The 15640-nt window shown below is 69.1% G+C and overlaps 5 protein-coding genes across 5 annotated transcripts in view; 2 read left to right on the top strand and 3 right to left on the bottom strand.

The window, feature by feature from the left end:
- The window catches only part of CHLNCDRAFT_134718 (hypothetical protein), a gene marked incomplete at both ends in the record, with an annotated part of 3587 nt that extends 1881 nt beyond the window's left edge, over positions 1-1706 (top strand). Inside the window, 4 exons of the mRNA XM_005846995.1 lie at positions 124-285; positions 509-635; positions 839-1365; positions 1485-1706. Of these exons, the coding sequence (XP_005847057.1) occupies positions 124-285; positions 509-635; positions 839-1365; positions 1485-1706 (1038 nt within the window). The remainder of the gene's footprint in view (positions 1-123; positions 286-508; positions 636-838; positions 1366-1484) is intronic.
- A 100-nt stretch (positions 1707-1806) lies between these two features.
- CHLNCDRAFT_31437 (hypothetical protein) lies at positions 1807-3093 on the bottom strand. The gene is made up of 4 exons (XM_005846818.1): positions 2906-3093; positions 2581-2728; positions 2247-2409; positions 1807-2047 (listed from the first exon to the last, which is right to left on the bottom strand). The coding sequence occupies exons 1-4, from the start codon at positions 3063-3065 to the stop codon at positions 2036-2038; spliced, it is 483 nt and encodes a 160-aa protein (XP_005846880.1). The 5' UTR covers positions 3066-3093; the 3' UTR covers positions 1807-2035.
- A 1052-nt stretch (positions 3094-4145) lies between these two features.
- On the top strand, positions 4146-10328 carry CHLNCDRAFT_56190 (hypothetical protein). The gene is made up of 16 exons (XM_005846994.1): positions 4146-4291; positions 4668-4853; positions 5069-5240; positions 5430-5572; positions 5753-5896; positions 6066-6284; positions 6468-6608; positions 6738-6956; positions 7151-7482; positions 7762-8119; positions 8370-8589; positions 8824-8972; positions 9245-9336; positions 9443-9623; positions 9813-9964; positions 10123-10328. Exons 1-16 carry the CDS (start codon positions 4232-4234, stop codon positions 10184-10186), a joined length of 2832 nt encoding a protein of 943 aa, XP_005847056.1. The 5' UTR covers positions 4146-4231; the 3' UTR covers positions 10187-10328.
- A 591-nt stretch (positions 10329-10919) lies between these two features.
- Positions 10920-12627, bottom strand: CHLNCDRAFT_134715 (hypothetical protein; the record flags this gene model as incomplete). The annotated part of the gene is made up of 6 exons (XM_005846817.1): positions 10920-11027; positions 11262-11357; positions 11494-11555; positions 11709-12114; positions 12210-12320; positions 12490-12627. The coding sequence occupies 6 exons, from the start codon at positions 12625-12627 to the stop codon at positions 10920-10922; spliced, it is 921 nt and encodes a 306-aa protein (XP_005846879.1).
- Positions 12628-14130: 1503 nt separating this feature from the next.
- Positions 14131-15640, bottom strand: part of CHLNCDRAFT_58050 (hypothetical protein) — a gene marked incomplete at both ends in the record, with an annotated part of 2858 nt that continues 1348 nt past the window's right edge. The window contains 5 exons of the mRNA XM_005846816.1: positions 14131-14246; positions 14394-14469; positions 14685-14776; positions 14990-15180; positions 15372-15523. Coding sequence (XP_005846878.1) covers positions 14131-14246; positions 14394-14469; positions 14685-14776; positions 14990-15180; positions 15372-15523 — 627 coding nt within the window. The remainder of the gene's footprint in view (positions 14247-14393; positions 14470-14684; positions 14777-14989; positions 15181-15371; positions 15524-15640) is intronic.

Raw genomic sequence — 15640 nt, 5'->3', positions numbered from 1 at the left:
CGCCGCGGCTGCCCCTGCCAGCAGCCGGCACGCCCTGCCCCCTGGGCCCCACACCCACGCACCCACCCACCCCGCCGCCCCCTGCCCCCTCTGTCCTCCACCCCCGCCCTGCGCCCGCGCCAGGTGTGCAGCGTGGCCCCCATCCCCGGCGAGACCAAGGTGTGGCAGTACATCACCCTCATGAAGCGCATCTTCCTCATCGACTGCCCGGGCGTGGTGTACAACAAGACCGACGACAGCCAGTCGGACATTGTGCTCAAGGGCGTGGTGCGGGTGGAGAACCTGGTGGGTGGACGGCGCACTTGGTGGTGTGTGTGTGGGGTGTGTGTGTGGGGGGGGGAGGAGGCGGCGGGAGGAGGGAGGGGAGGGGCTTCTTCAGCTCTGCCGCTGCGGCGGCGGCGGCGGCGGCGGCCGCTGCTGATGCCGCTGCTGATGCCGCCGCAGCATTCAGAGAGCGTGCTGGCCCGCCACCCCACCCCACCCCACCCCCGCCCCGCTCCCCCCGCAGGAGGATGCCACGGAGCATGTGGGCCCCGTGCTGGAGCGGGTGAAGCCCGAGTACCTGCGCCGCGCCTACAAGGCGGCGTCCTGGAGCGGCGTGGAGGACTTCCTGGGGCAGGTGGCGCGACAGACAGGTGGGGGCTGGCAGGCTGAGGTGGTGGCTGAGGGGCGGGGCAGGTGGGCAGGGCAGGTGGGAAGGCAGGAGGGGAGGCGGGCGTGGTGGCTGCACGCGTGGCGGTGGCGACAAGCTGGGGCTCGGCAGCCTGGCTGCCGTGCGTGTGCTCCCGGCCGCAACGCGTTAACCTCCCCGTGTGCTGCCCCCCCTGCCGCCCCGCAGGCAAGCTGGGCAAGGGCGGCGAGCCCGACCTCAACACCGCCGCGCGCATGGTGCTGTACGACTGGCAGCGCGGCAAGATCCCCTTCTTCACGCTGCCGCCGGGGCACACAGACGAGAAGCCCGGCAGGGGCGGCGACGCCGACGGCGACGCGGCGGCGGCGGCTGCTGCTGCTGCTGAGGGCGGCCAGGCAGCGCCGCTGGCGGCGGAGGCGGTGACCGAGGAGGATGCCAAGGCGGCGGTGGACGGCGACCCGGAGAAGGCGGCGGCGGCGGCGCGCGCGCTGGCGGCCGACGCGGCGGCGGCCGCCGCCAAGCAGCGGCGGCTGGCCATCCCCGTGCAGCAGGGCTTCTTCACGCCTGCAGACGCGGGGGAGGAGGAGGAGGGGGAGGAGGAGGGGGCCGGCTACGAGTCGGATGTGATCAGCAGCGGCAGCGAGGAGGAGGAGGAGGAGGAGGAGGAGGAGGGCAGCCCCCGGGGCCCCGGCGACAGCGCCAGCAGCGGCGAGGGGGAGAGCGGGGACGAAGAGGTGCGGAGGCGCCGCTGCTGCTGCTCCTGCTGCCCGCTGTATGCCGCCCAGGCGCCGCCGCCCACGCCTCGGCGCCGCAGCTGAGCGCCGGCTGCCCCTGCCCGCCTGCCTGCCCGCAGGATGGCGACGGCAGCAGCGAGCAGGCATCGGGCAGCGGCAGCAGCGAGGATGAGGATGATGAGGATGAGGATGATGCGGGGTACGATGACCAGGAGCTGAGCTGGGAGGCGGTCATGGCGGTCATGCAGGGCGGCGCGCCAGCGCAGGAGGACGAGGACGGCGGCGAGGGCGCCGCCGCGGCGGCGGTGGCAGGCAGCAAGCGCAAGCGGAAACAGCGGTGACGGCCCCTCGCTTGCTGCCGGCTCTCTTGCTTTCCTGCCTCCGCCCGCCCGCCCCTCTTCCCTCAGCAACGTGGCGGCAACCTGGCCATGCTGTGTGAGTGCGTGTGTGGCAGACTTACAGCGGAAAGGGAAGGGGGAGCATGCGAGCGCAGAGAGGCGGCCCGCGGGGGGAAAACTGCTGGAGGGGGAGAGGCAGCGGCGAGCCGTGGCTGGCGCCGCTGCTGCGGCGGGGCTGGGGCGCAGCGCTACGGCCGCTGCCGCTCACGGGCGGCTGCTGCAGCACGCGGTGCTGCCGCGCGTGGCGGGTGCGGTGCGCGGGTGCGGCGCGCTCAGAGCTTGACCTGCAAGGGAGAGGGGCGGCAGGGGCTTGGCACGCCCGCCCCCTCGCACACGCGCAGCTCGGCGCTCGCTCCCCGTCCATGCATGCACACCCAGCCCAGCCCAGCCCTGCGCCCTGGCCAGCCGTGCCCGCCCTGCCCAGCCGTGCGGCCCTGCCCTGCGCGGCTGGCCCCAGGCCCCAGCGCCGCCCCCGCCCCGCACCTCGATGTCCACTCCGGCGGGCAGGTCCAGGGTCATGAGGCGATCAATGGTGCCCGACGACAGGTCCTTGACGTCAACCAGCCGCTGGTGCAGGCGCACCTCAAACTGCTCCCGCGAGTCCTTGTTGACGTGCGGGGAGCGCAGCACCGTGTACACCTTCTTCCTGCAGGGGCGGGGGGCGCGGGCGGGGCGCGGGGGCGGGTGCTGAGACTGTCGAGCGCCCCGCCTGGAGCAGGCACCGGCCGCCTGCCGCCCCTGGCTGCTGGCGACCTGCGGCTCCTGGCTGCTGTGGGGAGCTCCCGCCTCCCGCGGCGCTCGCCCCAGCGCGGCGCACCTGGTGGGCAGCGGGACGGGGCCTGCGATGCTGGCGCCCGTGCTGCTGGCCGCCTCCCTGATCTTCTCCACAGAGTCGTGCAGCAGGTCCACCCAGTAGCTCTTCAGCTTGATGCGGATCTTCTGCTGCGTGGGGGCTGCTGCTGCTGCTGCAGGCAGGGAAACGCAAGGCGGACGCAGGGGGTTGGCAACAGCGCTGCCGCCTGCCGGGAGTGGAGGGCGACTGCGCGGCGGCCAAGCCTGCCGCCTCCACAGCACCGCGCGGATGGCCCGTCCAGGGGCAGCTGGGCGGGCAAACGTAACGCATTGTGCGGGCGGGGCCCCACCTGAGGCCGAGACGACCACTGCCTGGCGCCGGCCAGCGGCTGCTGCCTGCGCGGCCACCAGGGGCCTTGCTGCCAGGGCACGGGAGCTGGTAAGGGGGCGGAAGGCCGCCGCCCGGCTGCTAGTGCTCCTGGTGCCCGCCACAGCACTGCAAGGCTGCATGACCGCGCTGCATGCTGCCACCGCCGCCATATTAACAGCCCGGCACTCGGTCCTTTGACTTGCGATGCAATGTGCCAGGCCTGGTGTGGAGGGGAAGGTGATAGCGCCCTCCAGGCTGGCGAGGGGATCCGGGGGAAAACGGGAAGTTTGCCCTCAATGCAGCGGCAGAGGCAGAGTGCCAAGCCGCAATTGGCTGTATTTGTAACACGCGCAGGCCTGCTGCCCAACTGTGTGTGAAGTCTGGTCTCACGCTCAGCTTTCTCTGTCGCTGTCTCCTTATTACCGAACCTGGCGTCCTGCACATTGCTGAATGCTGAATTACGCATCAGCGCCCACTGCGTGCACAAGTTGCTGCTGGCTTGGGCAGGAGTGCGCCAGGCTCCCATCTCGGGCGGCGGCAAACCGGCGGTCGACACCTGATTTGCATGGGCGCAGCGCAGAAACGTTGCTGTCGGGGCTGACTGGCTCCCCTGCAAGCCCAGTGCTGGATCCACTATCCGTTGACGAAGCCACCCGGGCTGAAATGCAAATGCAAGAGCAATTCTGCGCTTGCCGCTCAACCGGAATTGGTGTAGCTCAGAGGCAGTTGCCCAGCAGCGACGCTCCCAACAGGAAAACTGTGCTGATACCCACGCGACCCACTGCTGGGCCTGCTTTGACCCGGCCCTGATGATACGACCGACACCATGCCCAAGAGACGAGGGCGCTGCCGCCGCTGGACCCCCGCGCTGCACCTTTCGAGAGCGGCCGTGCAGGGCCACCCCTCCTCTGCTCTCCCGGAACCATGTTGCCCGATCGATACAGCTGAACAGTGGTCTGCTGAGGGTCCTGCCACCTCCCACACCCTGCAACCAGGCAGCACAACAGTGGAGGCGGGAAACCGGTAGGGTTGTCACTTCCTGCATGCCCAATCGTCGTCTGATCAATGTGGACGCCACACAACAGCGCACAACTCGGCTCGCAACCCAGGCAGGCCCTTCCTCCCCTTCTTCCGTTCCTCGCCTTTCCTCCCCCATTCTCCCGCTCTGGGCGCTCATCGCCCGCTCCCTGCACCACCTTTCATCGAGTCCGAGCGGCAGAGCGGGGTGGGCAAGGTGCTGCCGCTGCCTATCGCCTAGCGGGCAGTTGTTTGGGCGGGTCGCCCGTGGCCTGGACAGCCGGCAGCCATGGTTAGCAGCAAGCACGAGAAGAGTTCCACCTTCCTTGTGTCGGGGGACAAAGCCCAGGTGCGCTGCGAAGGACGCCAGCCGAGTTTGGGCTCGGTCGATCAAGGGCGGTGGCCTCCCCCAGCCCTGCTGCGCACCAAAAGCAGCGGAGGGAGGCGGGGCCGCGGGGGCACAGCTAGCAGGCGCGGCGATCAGCGATCCTGACGGCCTGGACGGCGCCGACAAGCAGGCTGGCGACTGTGCTTGCGCTGGTCAGCAGCTCGGCAGCGATGTGGTCAGGCAATGTGTGCGGCCACAGAAAGTGACAGCAGTTGCAATGGCGCCGGCGGTGCGGGGCTCGGGCACTGCGCCAAGCACCGGTCCCGACCTCCGCTGCCGCCACCAAGCTCGCTGGCCCGCCCCGCGTGCCTGCCCATTGCTGCCCATCGACGTGCAGGTCTCCCAGAATGAGATTCGGGAGGCGCTGGAGTCTAGCGATGAGGATGCCAAGGTGGACGCAATGCAGAAGGCAATTGCCGCCATCTTGGCGGGCGAGCAGTTCCCCGCCCTCTTCATCACCATTGTGCGCTACGTGCTGCCCAGCGAGAACCACCTGGTGCAAAAGCTGCTGCTCCTGTACCTGGTGAGTCCACAGGGCATCCACGCTGGTCTGGGAGGCGTGGGGTGCAGCTGGGTGCTTGTCTGGGAGGCTGGCAGGCACCAGGTGCCCTTGCAGGAGAACCCAGGGTTTGAATCGTGTGGATGGCGTGCAGTGCGTGCTGCCCGCATCCCTGGGCTTGCTGGCCTGCCTGGCTCATGGCTCACCACTGCGGCTGCCCTGCTTTGGTGTGCCCGCAGGAGACGATTGAGAAGACGGATGCGCAGGGCAAGCTGCTGCCGGAGATGATTCTGATCTGTCAGAACCTGCGCAACAACCTGCAGCACCCCAACGAGTACATCCGGGGCGTCACGCTGCGCTTCCTGTGCCGCATCCACGAGGAGGAGCTGCTGGAGCCGCTGGTCCCCTCGGGTGAGGGCGGGCGGCGGCTGGTTGTGTGTGACTGGGCAAGCTGGCGGCTGGGGGAACAGGGAGAGCAGGCTGATGGGCAGCAACGTTGGGAGACAAGGCTGATGGCTGGCCCGCTGAAGGGCTGCCAGTGCTGCCGCTGGCCGCGTGACCTGCTCGCCGCCTGCTGCGCTGGCCCGCCCGCCCCCGCAGTGATTGCCAACCTGGACCATCGCCACTCGTATGTGCGCAAGAATGCGGTGCTGGCGCTGACGGCCATCTACAAGCTGCCCAAGGGCGAGCTGCTGGTGCCCGATGCGCCGGAGCTGGTGGAGCGCATGCTGCAGAACGAGCAGGTGCGGGGTGGCGGCCGGGTGCGAGTCACTAGGGGATGGCCACGGCAGGGGCTGGAGCAGTGCACTGGCGCCACTCGCAGCCTGGTTCTTGCTGCTCGCCGCTCCATGCGGCTCGTGTGCTGCAGCAGATGCGCCGAACCTGGCTGCCTGCACCCCCCACCCGCACACCCTGCCCCGCAGGACCTGAGCACGCGGCGCAACGCCTTCCACATGCTGGCAGAGCATGCCACCGACAAGGCTGTGACCTACATGTTCCAGCAGATAGACCGCGTGGCCGACTGGGGCGACATCCTGCAGATTGCGGTGCTCGACCTGATCCGCAAGGTGGGTGCGGGGTGGAAGCCGCAGGCTGGGGGCCACTGCTTGTTGTGGGTGGGAAGGGAAGCATGCCGGCGGTGCCATGGCAATTTTGCGCGCGCCGCTGGCGTGTGTGCGCGCCTGCCTTCGCGCCGCCCCTGCCCCCCACCTGCCCCCTCCCCTTGCCTCCCCGCAGGTGTGCCGCACCAACCCGGAGCAGAAGGGCAAGTACATCAAGATCATCCTGGCCCTGCTGCAGTCGCGGTCCACCGCCGTGATGTACGAGTGCGCCGTCACGCTGGTGTCGCTGTCGTCGGCGCCCACCGCCGTGCGCGCTGCCGCCAACTGCTTCTGCCAGCTGCTGGTCAGCCACAGCGACAACAACGTCAAGCTCATCGTGCTGGACAGGCTGCAGGTGCGTGGTGGGGGGAGGTGGGGGTGGGAGGCTGGGGGCAGCTGGAGACGGTGGTGGGTGGCGGGGCCTGGGGATGCCTGCTGGTGGCTGAGTGGTTTGGCAGGCACCAGCACCGGCCCTCCACCTGACCACCTGCGCCCCATGTATGCCCCCACCCCCACCCCCACCCGGGCGGGCGTGCAGGAGCTGAAGGACCGGCACCACGACGTGATGCGCGAGCTGCTGATGGACGTGCTGCGCGCGCTGTCCGCCCCCAACCTGGACATCCGCAAGAAGACGCTGGACATCGCGCTGGACCTGATCGACGCGCGCAACATCGACGAGGTGGGGGTGTGGGGCGGGTGTCGCCTGTGGGCCGCCTGGCCGCCTGCGGTCGTGACACGAGGTGCCCGGGTGGCATGGTGGCGGGTGTGGCTGCTGCTGAGGCTGCGCCCCCAGCCTGCCTGCCCGCAGGTGGTGGGCGTGCTGAAGAAGGAGGCCATGAAGACGCAGAACCGGGAGCTGGAGAAGGGGGCCGAGTACCGGCAGCTGCTGGTGCAGGCCATCCACACGTGCGCGGTGCGCTTCCCAGACGTGGCCGCCTCGGTGCTGCACCTGCTCTGCGACTTTTTGTCCGACACCAACACCGCATCCGCGCTGGACGTCATCTTCTTCATACGCGAAATCATCGAGGTGGGCGGCTGGCAGCGGGGCGCCAGCACGCCGCGCCGCCGCCGCCGCTGCTGCTGCACCTGCGGGGGTGGCAGCCAGGGGTGGCGCCGCCTGCTCGTGGCCGCCCTGCTTCCGCTCACTCGCCCAGCATGCCCCTCCCTTGTCCCCGCACGCCGACACCGCCGCCCCCACCCCCGCCGCCCCTCCCCTCACAGACCAACCCGCGCCTGCACGACACCATCATCGAGCGCCTGATGGACACCTTCCCCGCCGTGCGCGCCTCCCGCGTCTGCTCCTGCGCCCTGTGGATCATCTCCGAGTACTGCACCCGCAGCGCGGAGGAGATTGCCACGGCGGTGGACATGATCAAGGGCTGCCTGGGGCCGCTGCCGCTGTTCAAGGAGCGGGGCGGGGAGGAGGAGGAGGAGGCAGAGGCGGCCAGCCTGCCCATACCCATCCAGATGGCGGCGGCGCGCCCCGCCGTGCTGGCAGACGGCAGCTACGCCACGCAGACGGCGCTGCCCGGGGAGGGCGCCCAGGTGGCGGGGTCGGCCGCCGCCACCACCGCAGCCAGCAACGTGCCCAACCTCAGGTGGCCGCTGCCGCCGCTGCTGCTGCCGCTGCCGCTGCCGCTGCTGCCTGCGGGCCTGCCAGCGGGCCCCAGCCGCTCCCTGCTGCCAGCCTGCACGCAAGCATGCACCCCCGCATGGCCCCTGCACACAGCGCTGCCCCGCCTGCCACCTCCTCCCTCCCTCCCCGCCCTCCACCTCAACCTGCCTGCTGGTGCCCTCACACCACCCCCCCCCCCACCCCCCTGTGCCTGCAGGGCGCTGCTGCTGGGCGGCGACTTCTTCCTGGGCGCCGTCATTGCCGCCACGCTCACCAAGCTGGTGCTGCGCCTGCGCGACCTGCGCGACCTGCCTCCCGCCTCACTCCACCGCGCCACCGCCGACGCCATGGCCTGTATTGCCGCCATCCTGCGGCTGGGGGAGTCTGGGGCTGCCGCCGCCGCGGGCATGCACCCTCTGGACGCAGACTCGCGGGACCGCATCGCCGCCTGCCTGCGCGCGCTGGCGGGGGCGGACGCGGGCCTGGCGCGCGTCTGGCTGCACGACTGCCGCGCCTCCTTTGCCACCCTCATCGCCGACAAGCAGCAGCGCGAGGCGGCAGAGGCCAAGCAGGAGGTGCGGCCGCGGCCGGGGGGTGGGGGTGGGCGGGGCCAGGGCGCGCCGCCAGCCGGGGCCGGGCGGCAGAGCGCCTGGGGCCTTGGCGCCTGCAGGGGCTGCCCTGGCACCGGCAGGCGCGCTGGCAACACGCCTGCTGGCCTTCCTTCCCACGCTGCACGCCCCCGCCGCGGCCGCGTGTGCCGCCCCCCCCACCACACATCACCACCGCCCGCCGCCACCTGCCCCTCCTCCTCCTCACCCCCCGCAGAAGGCCAAGAGCTTGTGCCAGCCCGACGAGCTCATCGACTTCCACCACCTCAAGATGCGCAAGGGCCTGAGCAAGGTGGAGCTGGAGGACAGCGTGGCGTCCGACCTGGCGCGCGCCACCGGCCTGGCCGACGCCGCCTCCGCCGCCACCAACCGCCTCAACAAGATTGTGCAGCTGACGGGGTTCAGCGACCCCATCTACGCAGAGGCTTACGTCACGGGTGGGTGGGTGGGTTGTGGGGGTGGGTGTATGTGGTTGAAAGGAGGCGCGGTGTCGGGGCTTGCAGGGGCGGGTCCAGCAGCCGCATGCGCACATTGCATGCCCCCAGCCTTGCCTGGCCTCGTACATGCATGCATGCCCCAGCCCACGCCTGCCTGCCTGGCTCACCCTTTGCCTGCCGCCTGCTGCCTGTCGCTTCCCCCACCTCCCCGCCTCCCCGCCCGCCCCCCCGCAGTGCACCAGTACGACATTGTGCTGGATGTGAATGTGATCAACCGCACCGGCGACACGATGCAGAATGTGAGCCTGGAGCTGGCCACCATGGGAGACCTGAAGCTGGTGGAGCGCCCGCAGGCACACACGCTGGCGCCCGGCGCGGCCAAGGTGGGGCGCCCAGCCGCCTGCGCCTCCCTGTCGCAGGGCAGGGGGGCAGAGGTGCCAGGCTGGCGGGAGGGTGGCCCTGCGGGGAAGGGGCTGGCAGGCTGCCTTGCCCGCCAGCGCCCCTGGTTGCAGCCCCAGCCAGGCACGCTCGCGCGCTCCACCGCTCGCGCCCTCTGCCGCTGCGCACGTCCCTGCCGCTGCGCGCCTCCACTGCCTCCCACCCACCGCCGCCACCTGCCTGCCCCCCCACCCACACACCCACCCACCGCCCTCAGTCCATCCGCGCCAACATCAAGGTCTCCTCCACCGAGACGGGCGCCATCTTTGGCAACCTGGTGTACGAGTCCACGGGGTATGCAGACCGCAGGTGGGGCGCGCCGCGGGGGCCGCGCCACCCAGCCCCTCCTCCACGCACACACACACACAACAACACACACACACACACACACACACCACCTCCCCCCCCCCCGCAGCGTGGTGGTTCTCAACGACATCCACATCGACATCATGGACTACATCGTGCCCGCCACCTGCCCAGACGTGCAGTTCCGCTCCATGTGGGCGGAGTTTGAGTGGGAGAACAAGGTGGCCATCAACACATCCATCGACCAGCCCACAGACTTCCTGCAGCACATCATCGCATCCACAAACATGGTGCGGCGCCCGTGCGGCGCGGCCGGGCCGGTCCAGGCCGGCATCGGCTGGACGGGCTGTTTGCCAGGGAGGGGCAAGAGCGGCCGGCTGGGCCTAGCTGGTTGCTACAGGGGCAGGCTGCGTCCCATCAAACATCTCTGCCTGCCCTGCCCTCCCCCCTCACCACCACCACCCCTGCCCCGCCTGCAGCGCTGCCTGACGCCGCCCTCGGCGCTGGATGGCGACTGCGGCTTCCTGGCGGCCAACCTGTATGCGCGCAGCGTGTTTGGGGAGGACGCGCTGGTCAACGTGAGCGTGGAGAAGCTGCCGGATGGGCGGCTGGGCGGCTACATCCGCATCAGGTGCGCTGGCGAAGGGGGGCAGCAAGCGGCCGTGGCCGTGCGGCCAGGCTGGGTGTGGACCGAGGCGGTGAGGGAGGGTGTGCAGGGCTGCATGCCTGGGTCAGGTGGTGGGCTGGCCCGCCTGCCCACCCGCCTTGTGTGGCTCCGCCCGCCCGCAGGTCCAAGACGCAGGGCATTGCCCTCAGCCTAGGCGACAAGCTGATCCTGAAGCAGAAGGGCTGATCCTGGGGCGGTGCGCGCTGCGTCGTCCTTTTGCTGGTATGGCAGGTCAGCTGTTCCCCCTTGTCGACCTGAACTGGCGCCATGTGCGCGCTGTAAGAGTGCCAACTCTCTGCGCCAGGATGGTTCCTTAAAATCAAATAACTGTTCAGCAAACAGCGAGGAATCAGCAAAGAACAAAACGCCTGTGCAGAGGGGCACAGAGGAGCGCCATGCACGGGGTGCCGGGCAGGTGGGCGCTGGGTACAGTGGCCAGGCGGGACAGCAGGATAAAGAGGCAAGGCAGTGTGGTCAGGAGTATGCGCGAATTGCGGACGGGGGCCGCGCATAAAAAAAATATTGGCGTGCAGGGGAAACATGGCTAGAGGCCGGAGGAGATGGGTAGGCACACACGCGAGCGCACACAGGCACGCGCTGGGCAGCGGGGGCCCGCAGGCGGGCCTTGCATGCGGGGGTTACTCTGGAACAGAGAGCGCGCAAGGGCGCGGTGTCAGGGTGGTAAGAGAATGAACTCTGGAGAGGACAGTGAGACGGGCCATGGAGTCAAATGAAAAGGAGGTCGGCAGCATGAAAAGGGAGGGCGTCGCATTGTTGGTTGTATAGCTCCGTGGAGGGCCGTGTTGTGCATGGGATTGGGCGCCCAGGCAGCCGGGCGGGCCCCGCTCAAAGGTTGCTCACGGTGGGGGGGCACTGATGGCCACAGGCCCCACCGGCGAGCATGCCAGGGGCAGGGTGCTCACGCCCACTCGATGTGCACGTTCATGTGCCCATCCGCCACGCCCTGGCCGTCGTCGATGGCATTGAAGCCCAGCGGGTCCATGTCGATGCCTCCCTGGCCGCACATCTGCAGAGAGGGACGAGGCAAGGGAGGGGGAAGGTGAGTGGGGATGGAGGCAGCAGGTAGGCAGCATGCGCAGGCAAGCATGCGCAGGCAGCGCCACCGCACAACAACCATGCACACATCTGGTGCAAGGTGGGAATGGCCGCCAGCGCTCCCCCAGAATGCTCAGCGCCACTCACATCGACGACCAGGACCTTGACCCATCTTCCAGTGGCGGGGTTGGTGACCTTGGAGCACCTTGCCGCACTTGTCCTGGCTCATGGGGCCCAGCCCGCCGTCGTTGCAGTAGGCAATCCAGGGGTGCTCCAGCAGGTAGGTGCTGGGGCTGGCGGGCTGCAGGAGGCAGGCAGGCAGGCAGGGCAGGGAACAGCGTCAGCAAGCTGGCCGGTTGGCGGGCGTACGGGGGCTGGCAGGTGCGGCGCAAGGGCGGGGGCAGCAGCCAGGGTGCAGGGCTCAGGCGGCAGCGCACCAGGTCGGGTGCAAAGGCGTCGGCGCAGTAGAGGGAGGAGGTCTCGTAGCCGGGGGCGTAGTCTGCGGCATGGAGGGAGGGCGGGGCAGCCAGTCAGGCGCCTGGCAGAAGTGCACTTGCATCTTGCAAGCCATGCATGCAGGCTGCATGGCCTGCATATGTGCGCAGCCCTGCGCTGCCGCCCCCCCCAGTGTTTCCGTGTGCTGGGCACTCACAGTGGTAGGTGGCATATACAGGGTCGGGGCCGCCCTTGGAGCCCTGCCCAACCTGCATGCCCCAGATGGGGCCCGCTAGACCGTTGCTGCCGCCGCTGCTGCTCGTGCTGTCGTCGCCCCCCTCCGTGCTGCGGCGACTCTTCTTGCTGGAGCCGCCGTCGCTGTCGCTGCTGTCGCCAGCGGCGGCCACGAGCTGGGCGTACGCCTCCTCCGCAGCCTCGTCCTCATTGCTGTCCTTCTCGGCCTCCTTCTTGGCCTGCTTCTCCGCCTCCTTGGCCGCCTTCTTGGCCGCCCGCCTGGCCGCCTTCTCAGCCTCCTTGAACGCCTCAGCCGCCTTGTCCTCCAGCTGCTGCTGCTCAACCGAGTCCCTGCGTGCCGTCCTGGCCGCCTTCTTGATCATCTCGACCTGCAGGGAGCAGACGAAAGCAGCCGACGTCGGCATGATGCTCCTGGCGACAGCGGCGGTTCAGAGGACAAGCGCGCGCGCATCCTGAAACGTACGTTGTCTTTGGCATCCTTCACTTCCTGCCTGGACTTCATGTCCTCCAGCTTGGCCGCCTCCTGCGCCACCTGCTCCGCAATCTTGGCCATCTCAGACGCCTCCCAGGCTTTCTGCGCCAACAGGAGCAAGAGGAGGCGGGCATGCTTGAGGGATGGGGGCGGGTATGGGGGTGGCCACCTGCCTTGGTGGAAGCAAGCATGCTCAGAGTGGAAACGGGCAGTGCGATGATGGGCGGGGGGCAGGTGGCGCAGGCGCCAGCGCAAGGGAGGAGGGACTGACCTGCGTGGCCAGCTGCTCGGCAAACTGCTGCCGCTCCCGTGCAGACGCCGTAAGATGGCGGCCGCCGACGCACAGGGGACCCATCTGGGCCAGGGCCAGCAGGGACAGTAGGAGGGTCAGGGGCCTGGTCAACGCCATGGCGCTGTGGTGCTGATGCTGATGTTGGGCGGGGCGGTCGGAGCCTGCGACGGAGGGCGCAGGGGGCAGCCATCGGGCATTTGAACTCGATATCGGTGGCAGGCAGGCATTTGCAGGCACGCGAGGGGTACCAGGCGTGGGTTGGCATGTGTCAACCCCAGACTGCGATGCATCGCATCAGCCGGGGAGCCCCAGGCAATCGGCGGGGCTGCGTTTCTGAAAGCTCCCGTGGCTGATTGGGTTGCTGGGAATGCAGGCAAGCGGCCAGCAAGCGCTGTCAGAGGAGGCCTGAGGTCTGCACAACCCACCAGGAGACTGTTGACTGCAACGCCGACGAGCTGCGCTTACAAACCCACTTCAAACAGAGTGAAAGAGGAGGGGAACTGCTTGAGTTGAGGCTCCAAATCCCCCTCTTTGGTTCAGTCAGGCGGGTAAGACAGGAGCAGCATGTGGGTGCCTTGCATGGTCGGACGGGGGAGCGTCGCTCTGGCGGACGGGCGGGCGGGTACCCCGCTCGCTGGTGCAACGGAAGGGTTGGGGGGGGGGCTGGGAGTGGCGGGGAGGCTTGGGGAGGTGGTGTGCATGGCAAGCATGCAGGAGGGACCCACCTCGGGGGGGGACCTTATCTCCCGCTTTCAAGCGCTCAAACAGCATTATTATGCATGCAAACGAGTGTAAAGGTGCAGGCGGCAGCAATGGAGCCATGGTTGAGGTGTCAGGGGCGTCGGCGCCAAGCGCAAGGCGCCACCAGCGGTAACGCTCCCCCGACCTCCATCATCCTGCTCGTTCCCTCCCTCCTGCGCCCTCCACGGCCTCCATCTGAATGTAAAATGAAGTTTTGAAGCCTCTGGAGGCTGGCTGGTCAAGGGGAGATGGCTCGTTGGAGGAGGTGGTGCTGGGAGCCTCTCCCTGCCCTCGCCGCCGCAGCCGCTGCCGCGTCAGACTCACCACTGGGAGCCCACATGAGAATTGACACCCCACCCTCAGACCACGGCCTGTTGGCCTCAACCCAAGCTGTGTAGCACTGCCAGGCCCTCGATCAAGGGCTGGGCTTGCCCTGGAGGATCTCATGCTGCTGGGGGCATCAGATGCAAGGGGGGTTGACTGCTCAGTTGCCCTACTGCAGAGTTCCACCAAGCCAGCCTGGCGCCAACACACCTTTTGGTCAGATGGCTGCTCCCCAGGCTGCCCACAGCCCTGATTGAGTTGTTGTGGTGCGTCTGTGGGTGGATGGCTTGGTGGTGGAGGCCCAGGGGGTGCAGCAGCAGCAGCCCGCAGCGCCCTCCCGTCCCCCTCCCGCCCCTGAATCAGCAGCCTGTGGAGCGACCATCCCCCCCCCTTGCTGCTCACTCTGAGAGCGACTGTGAGCCCTGATAGGCTTGAACTGTGAGGTGTTACAGCATACATAGTGCAAAACCGAAGCCAGGCACTGTAGCAACTGCAGTTGGGCTGGCCCGCATGCGCCCGGCCCAGCGTCCGCCGTGCTCGCACGCCGCCGCCTGCTCAGTCCCACTTGAACTGGCTGTAGTCGCTGTCCCCCATCATCACAGCCTCCACAACACGACCGCCAAACTTGCGGCCGTGCATGGCGTTGCGCGCCGCCATGGCAGCCGGCGTTTCTGCAGGCAGGCGGGCGGGCGGGCGGGCGGGTTGCTCAGGGCCCCGCCGTGCGCGGCCCATGCATGCCTGCGCTCCTAAACCAAGGGCTGCCAGCTCGGCAGGGCACAGCGCAGCAGGGCGCAGCACAGCGCGGCGGGCCCACCCACCCGCAAACTCGATGATGATTTTGCCAAGTCCTGGCGGAGGCGGGGCGCTGGGCGGCGCTGGCCGCGGGATGTGCACCTGCACACCAACCACAGGCGGGCGGCGCAGGCAATGAGCCAGACCCACACAGCCTGCCGTGCACTGCCGCCTGCATGCATTCATGCCTTGCGACCAGCGCCACCTCAGCTAAGCCAGTCAGTCAAAATGCCAAGGGCGCTGCACCACGGCCCACCACGAGCCCGGCAACCCTGGCCAGCCCCCGCCCTCCACCATTCCACCCCCACCCTCCTCACCTGCACCACGGTGCCATACTTGCCGCACTCCTCCTTCATGTCCTCCATGATGTCCCCATACTCCTGGTCGTCGCCCAGCTCCTCCAGGGTGACTGCGCGGCAGGGGGGGCGGGCAGGCGGGGTGAGGGCAGCAGGGGGCTGGCTGCAGGCCACTGGCAGCCACTGGCAGGCCACTGAGAACACGAGCTGAGCTCCAAATGCGGGGCACACGTAGCCAGCAGCAGCAGCAGCCCAGGGGCGCAGCCGGCAGGCCGGAAGGCGGCGCCCCCGCCACCCCCAACTCCCCACCCACCCCACAAGCCCACCTGCGTGGCTCAGCTTGACCACACGCGCCGTGTTGCCCACATACATATCCTGCTGCTTCTGCTCCGCCTGCTGGCGCTGGCCCTCGGTGGCGCGCCGCACCGTCAGCGTGCGGTCCCCCATGCGCATGCCGTTGAGGCCCTGGCAGGCCACGTCGGTGACGCGAGGGTCCTCGTACACGCAGAAGCCGTAGCTGGGGGGAGGGGGGGCAAGAGGAAGGGGCAACAGGGAGCGGCAGAATCAGGTAGTCGCAGGCCCAGGGCCGTACTGCGCGGCTGGCAGCCCTGCACCCCAAACACGCACGCACGCACGCACACACACCACCACCACCACCACCACACCCACATCGCCCCACACCCCCCCGCGCAGCGCCCGCCCACCCACCCCTTGGACTGCCCCGTCTCCTTGTCCTTCACCAGGTCGAACGACTTGATGGCGCCAAAGGAGGCCAGCAGCTCGCGGCACTGCTCCTCCGTCAGGTAGTAGGGCAGGCCGCCGATGAAGATGCGCTCGGCGGCGTCGGCGCCGCTCATGGGCTGCCGCGCAGGGGGCGGGGCGGGGCCGGGAGGGGTGGTGGGTGGGTGGGGGGGGGGGGGGGGGGGGGCGTGGTGGGTGTGGTGGGTGGGGCTGGTGGAGCGGGGGTGTGGGAGGGC

This window comes from Chlorella variabilis, assembly GCF_000147415.1.
Source record: "Chlorella variabilis unplaced genomic scaffold CHLNCscaffold_12, whole genome shotgun sequence".
Taxonomy (NCBI): Eukaryota; Viridiplantae; Chlorophyta; class Trebouxiophyceae; order Chlorellales; family Chlorellaceae; genus Chlorella; species Chlorella variabilis.
The sequence above is the reverse complement of the archived record's forward strand: the minus strand, read 5'-3'. Positions and strand labels throughout refer to the sequence as shown.

Coding starts and splice junctions, on each gene's coding strand:
- CHLNCDRAFT_31437 (XM_005846818.1), bottom strand. CDS start 3,065: ATGCAGCCTTGCAGTGCTGTGGCGGGCACCAGGAGCACTAGCAGCCGG. Junction 2,729..2,905: donor AGTGGTCGTCTCGGCCTCAG/GTGGGGCCCCGC, acceptor CCCTGCCTGCAG/CAGCAGCAGCAGCCCCCACG. Junction 2,410..2,580: donor CCCGTCCCGCTGCCCACCAG/GTGCGCCGCGCT, acceptor CCGCCCCTGCAG/GAAGAAGGTGTACACGGTGC.
- CHLNCDRAFT_56190 (XM_005846994.1), top strand. CDS start 4,232: ATGGTTAGCAGCAAGCACGAGAAGAGTTCCACCTTCCTTGTGTCGGGG. Junction 4,854..5,068: donor AGCTGCTGCTCCTGTACCTG/GTGAGTCCACAG, acceptor GTGTGCCCGCAG/GAGACGATTGAGAAGACGGA. Junction 9,965..10,122: donor GGCGGCTACATCCGCATCAG/GTGCGCTGGCGA, acceptor GCCCGCCCGCAG/GTCCAAGACGCAGGGCATTG.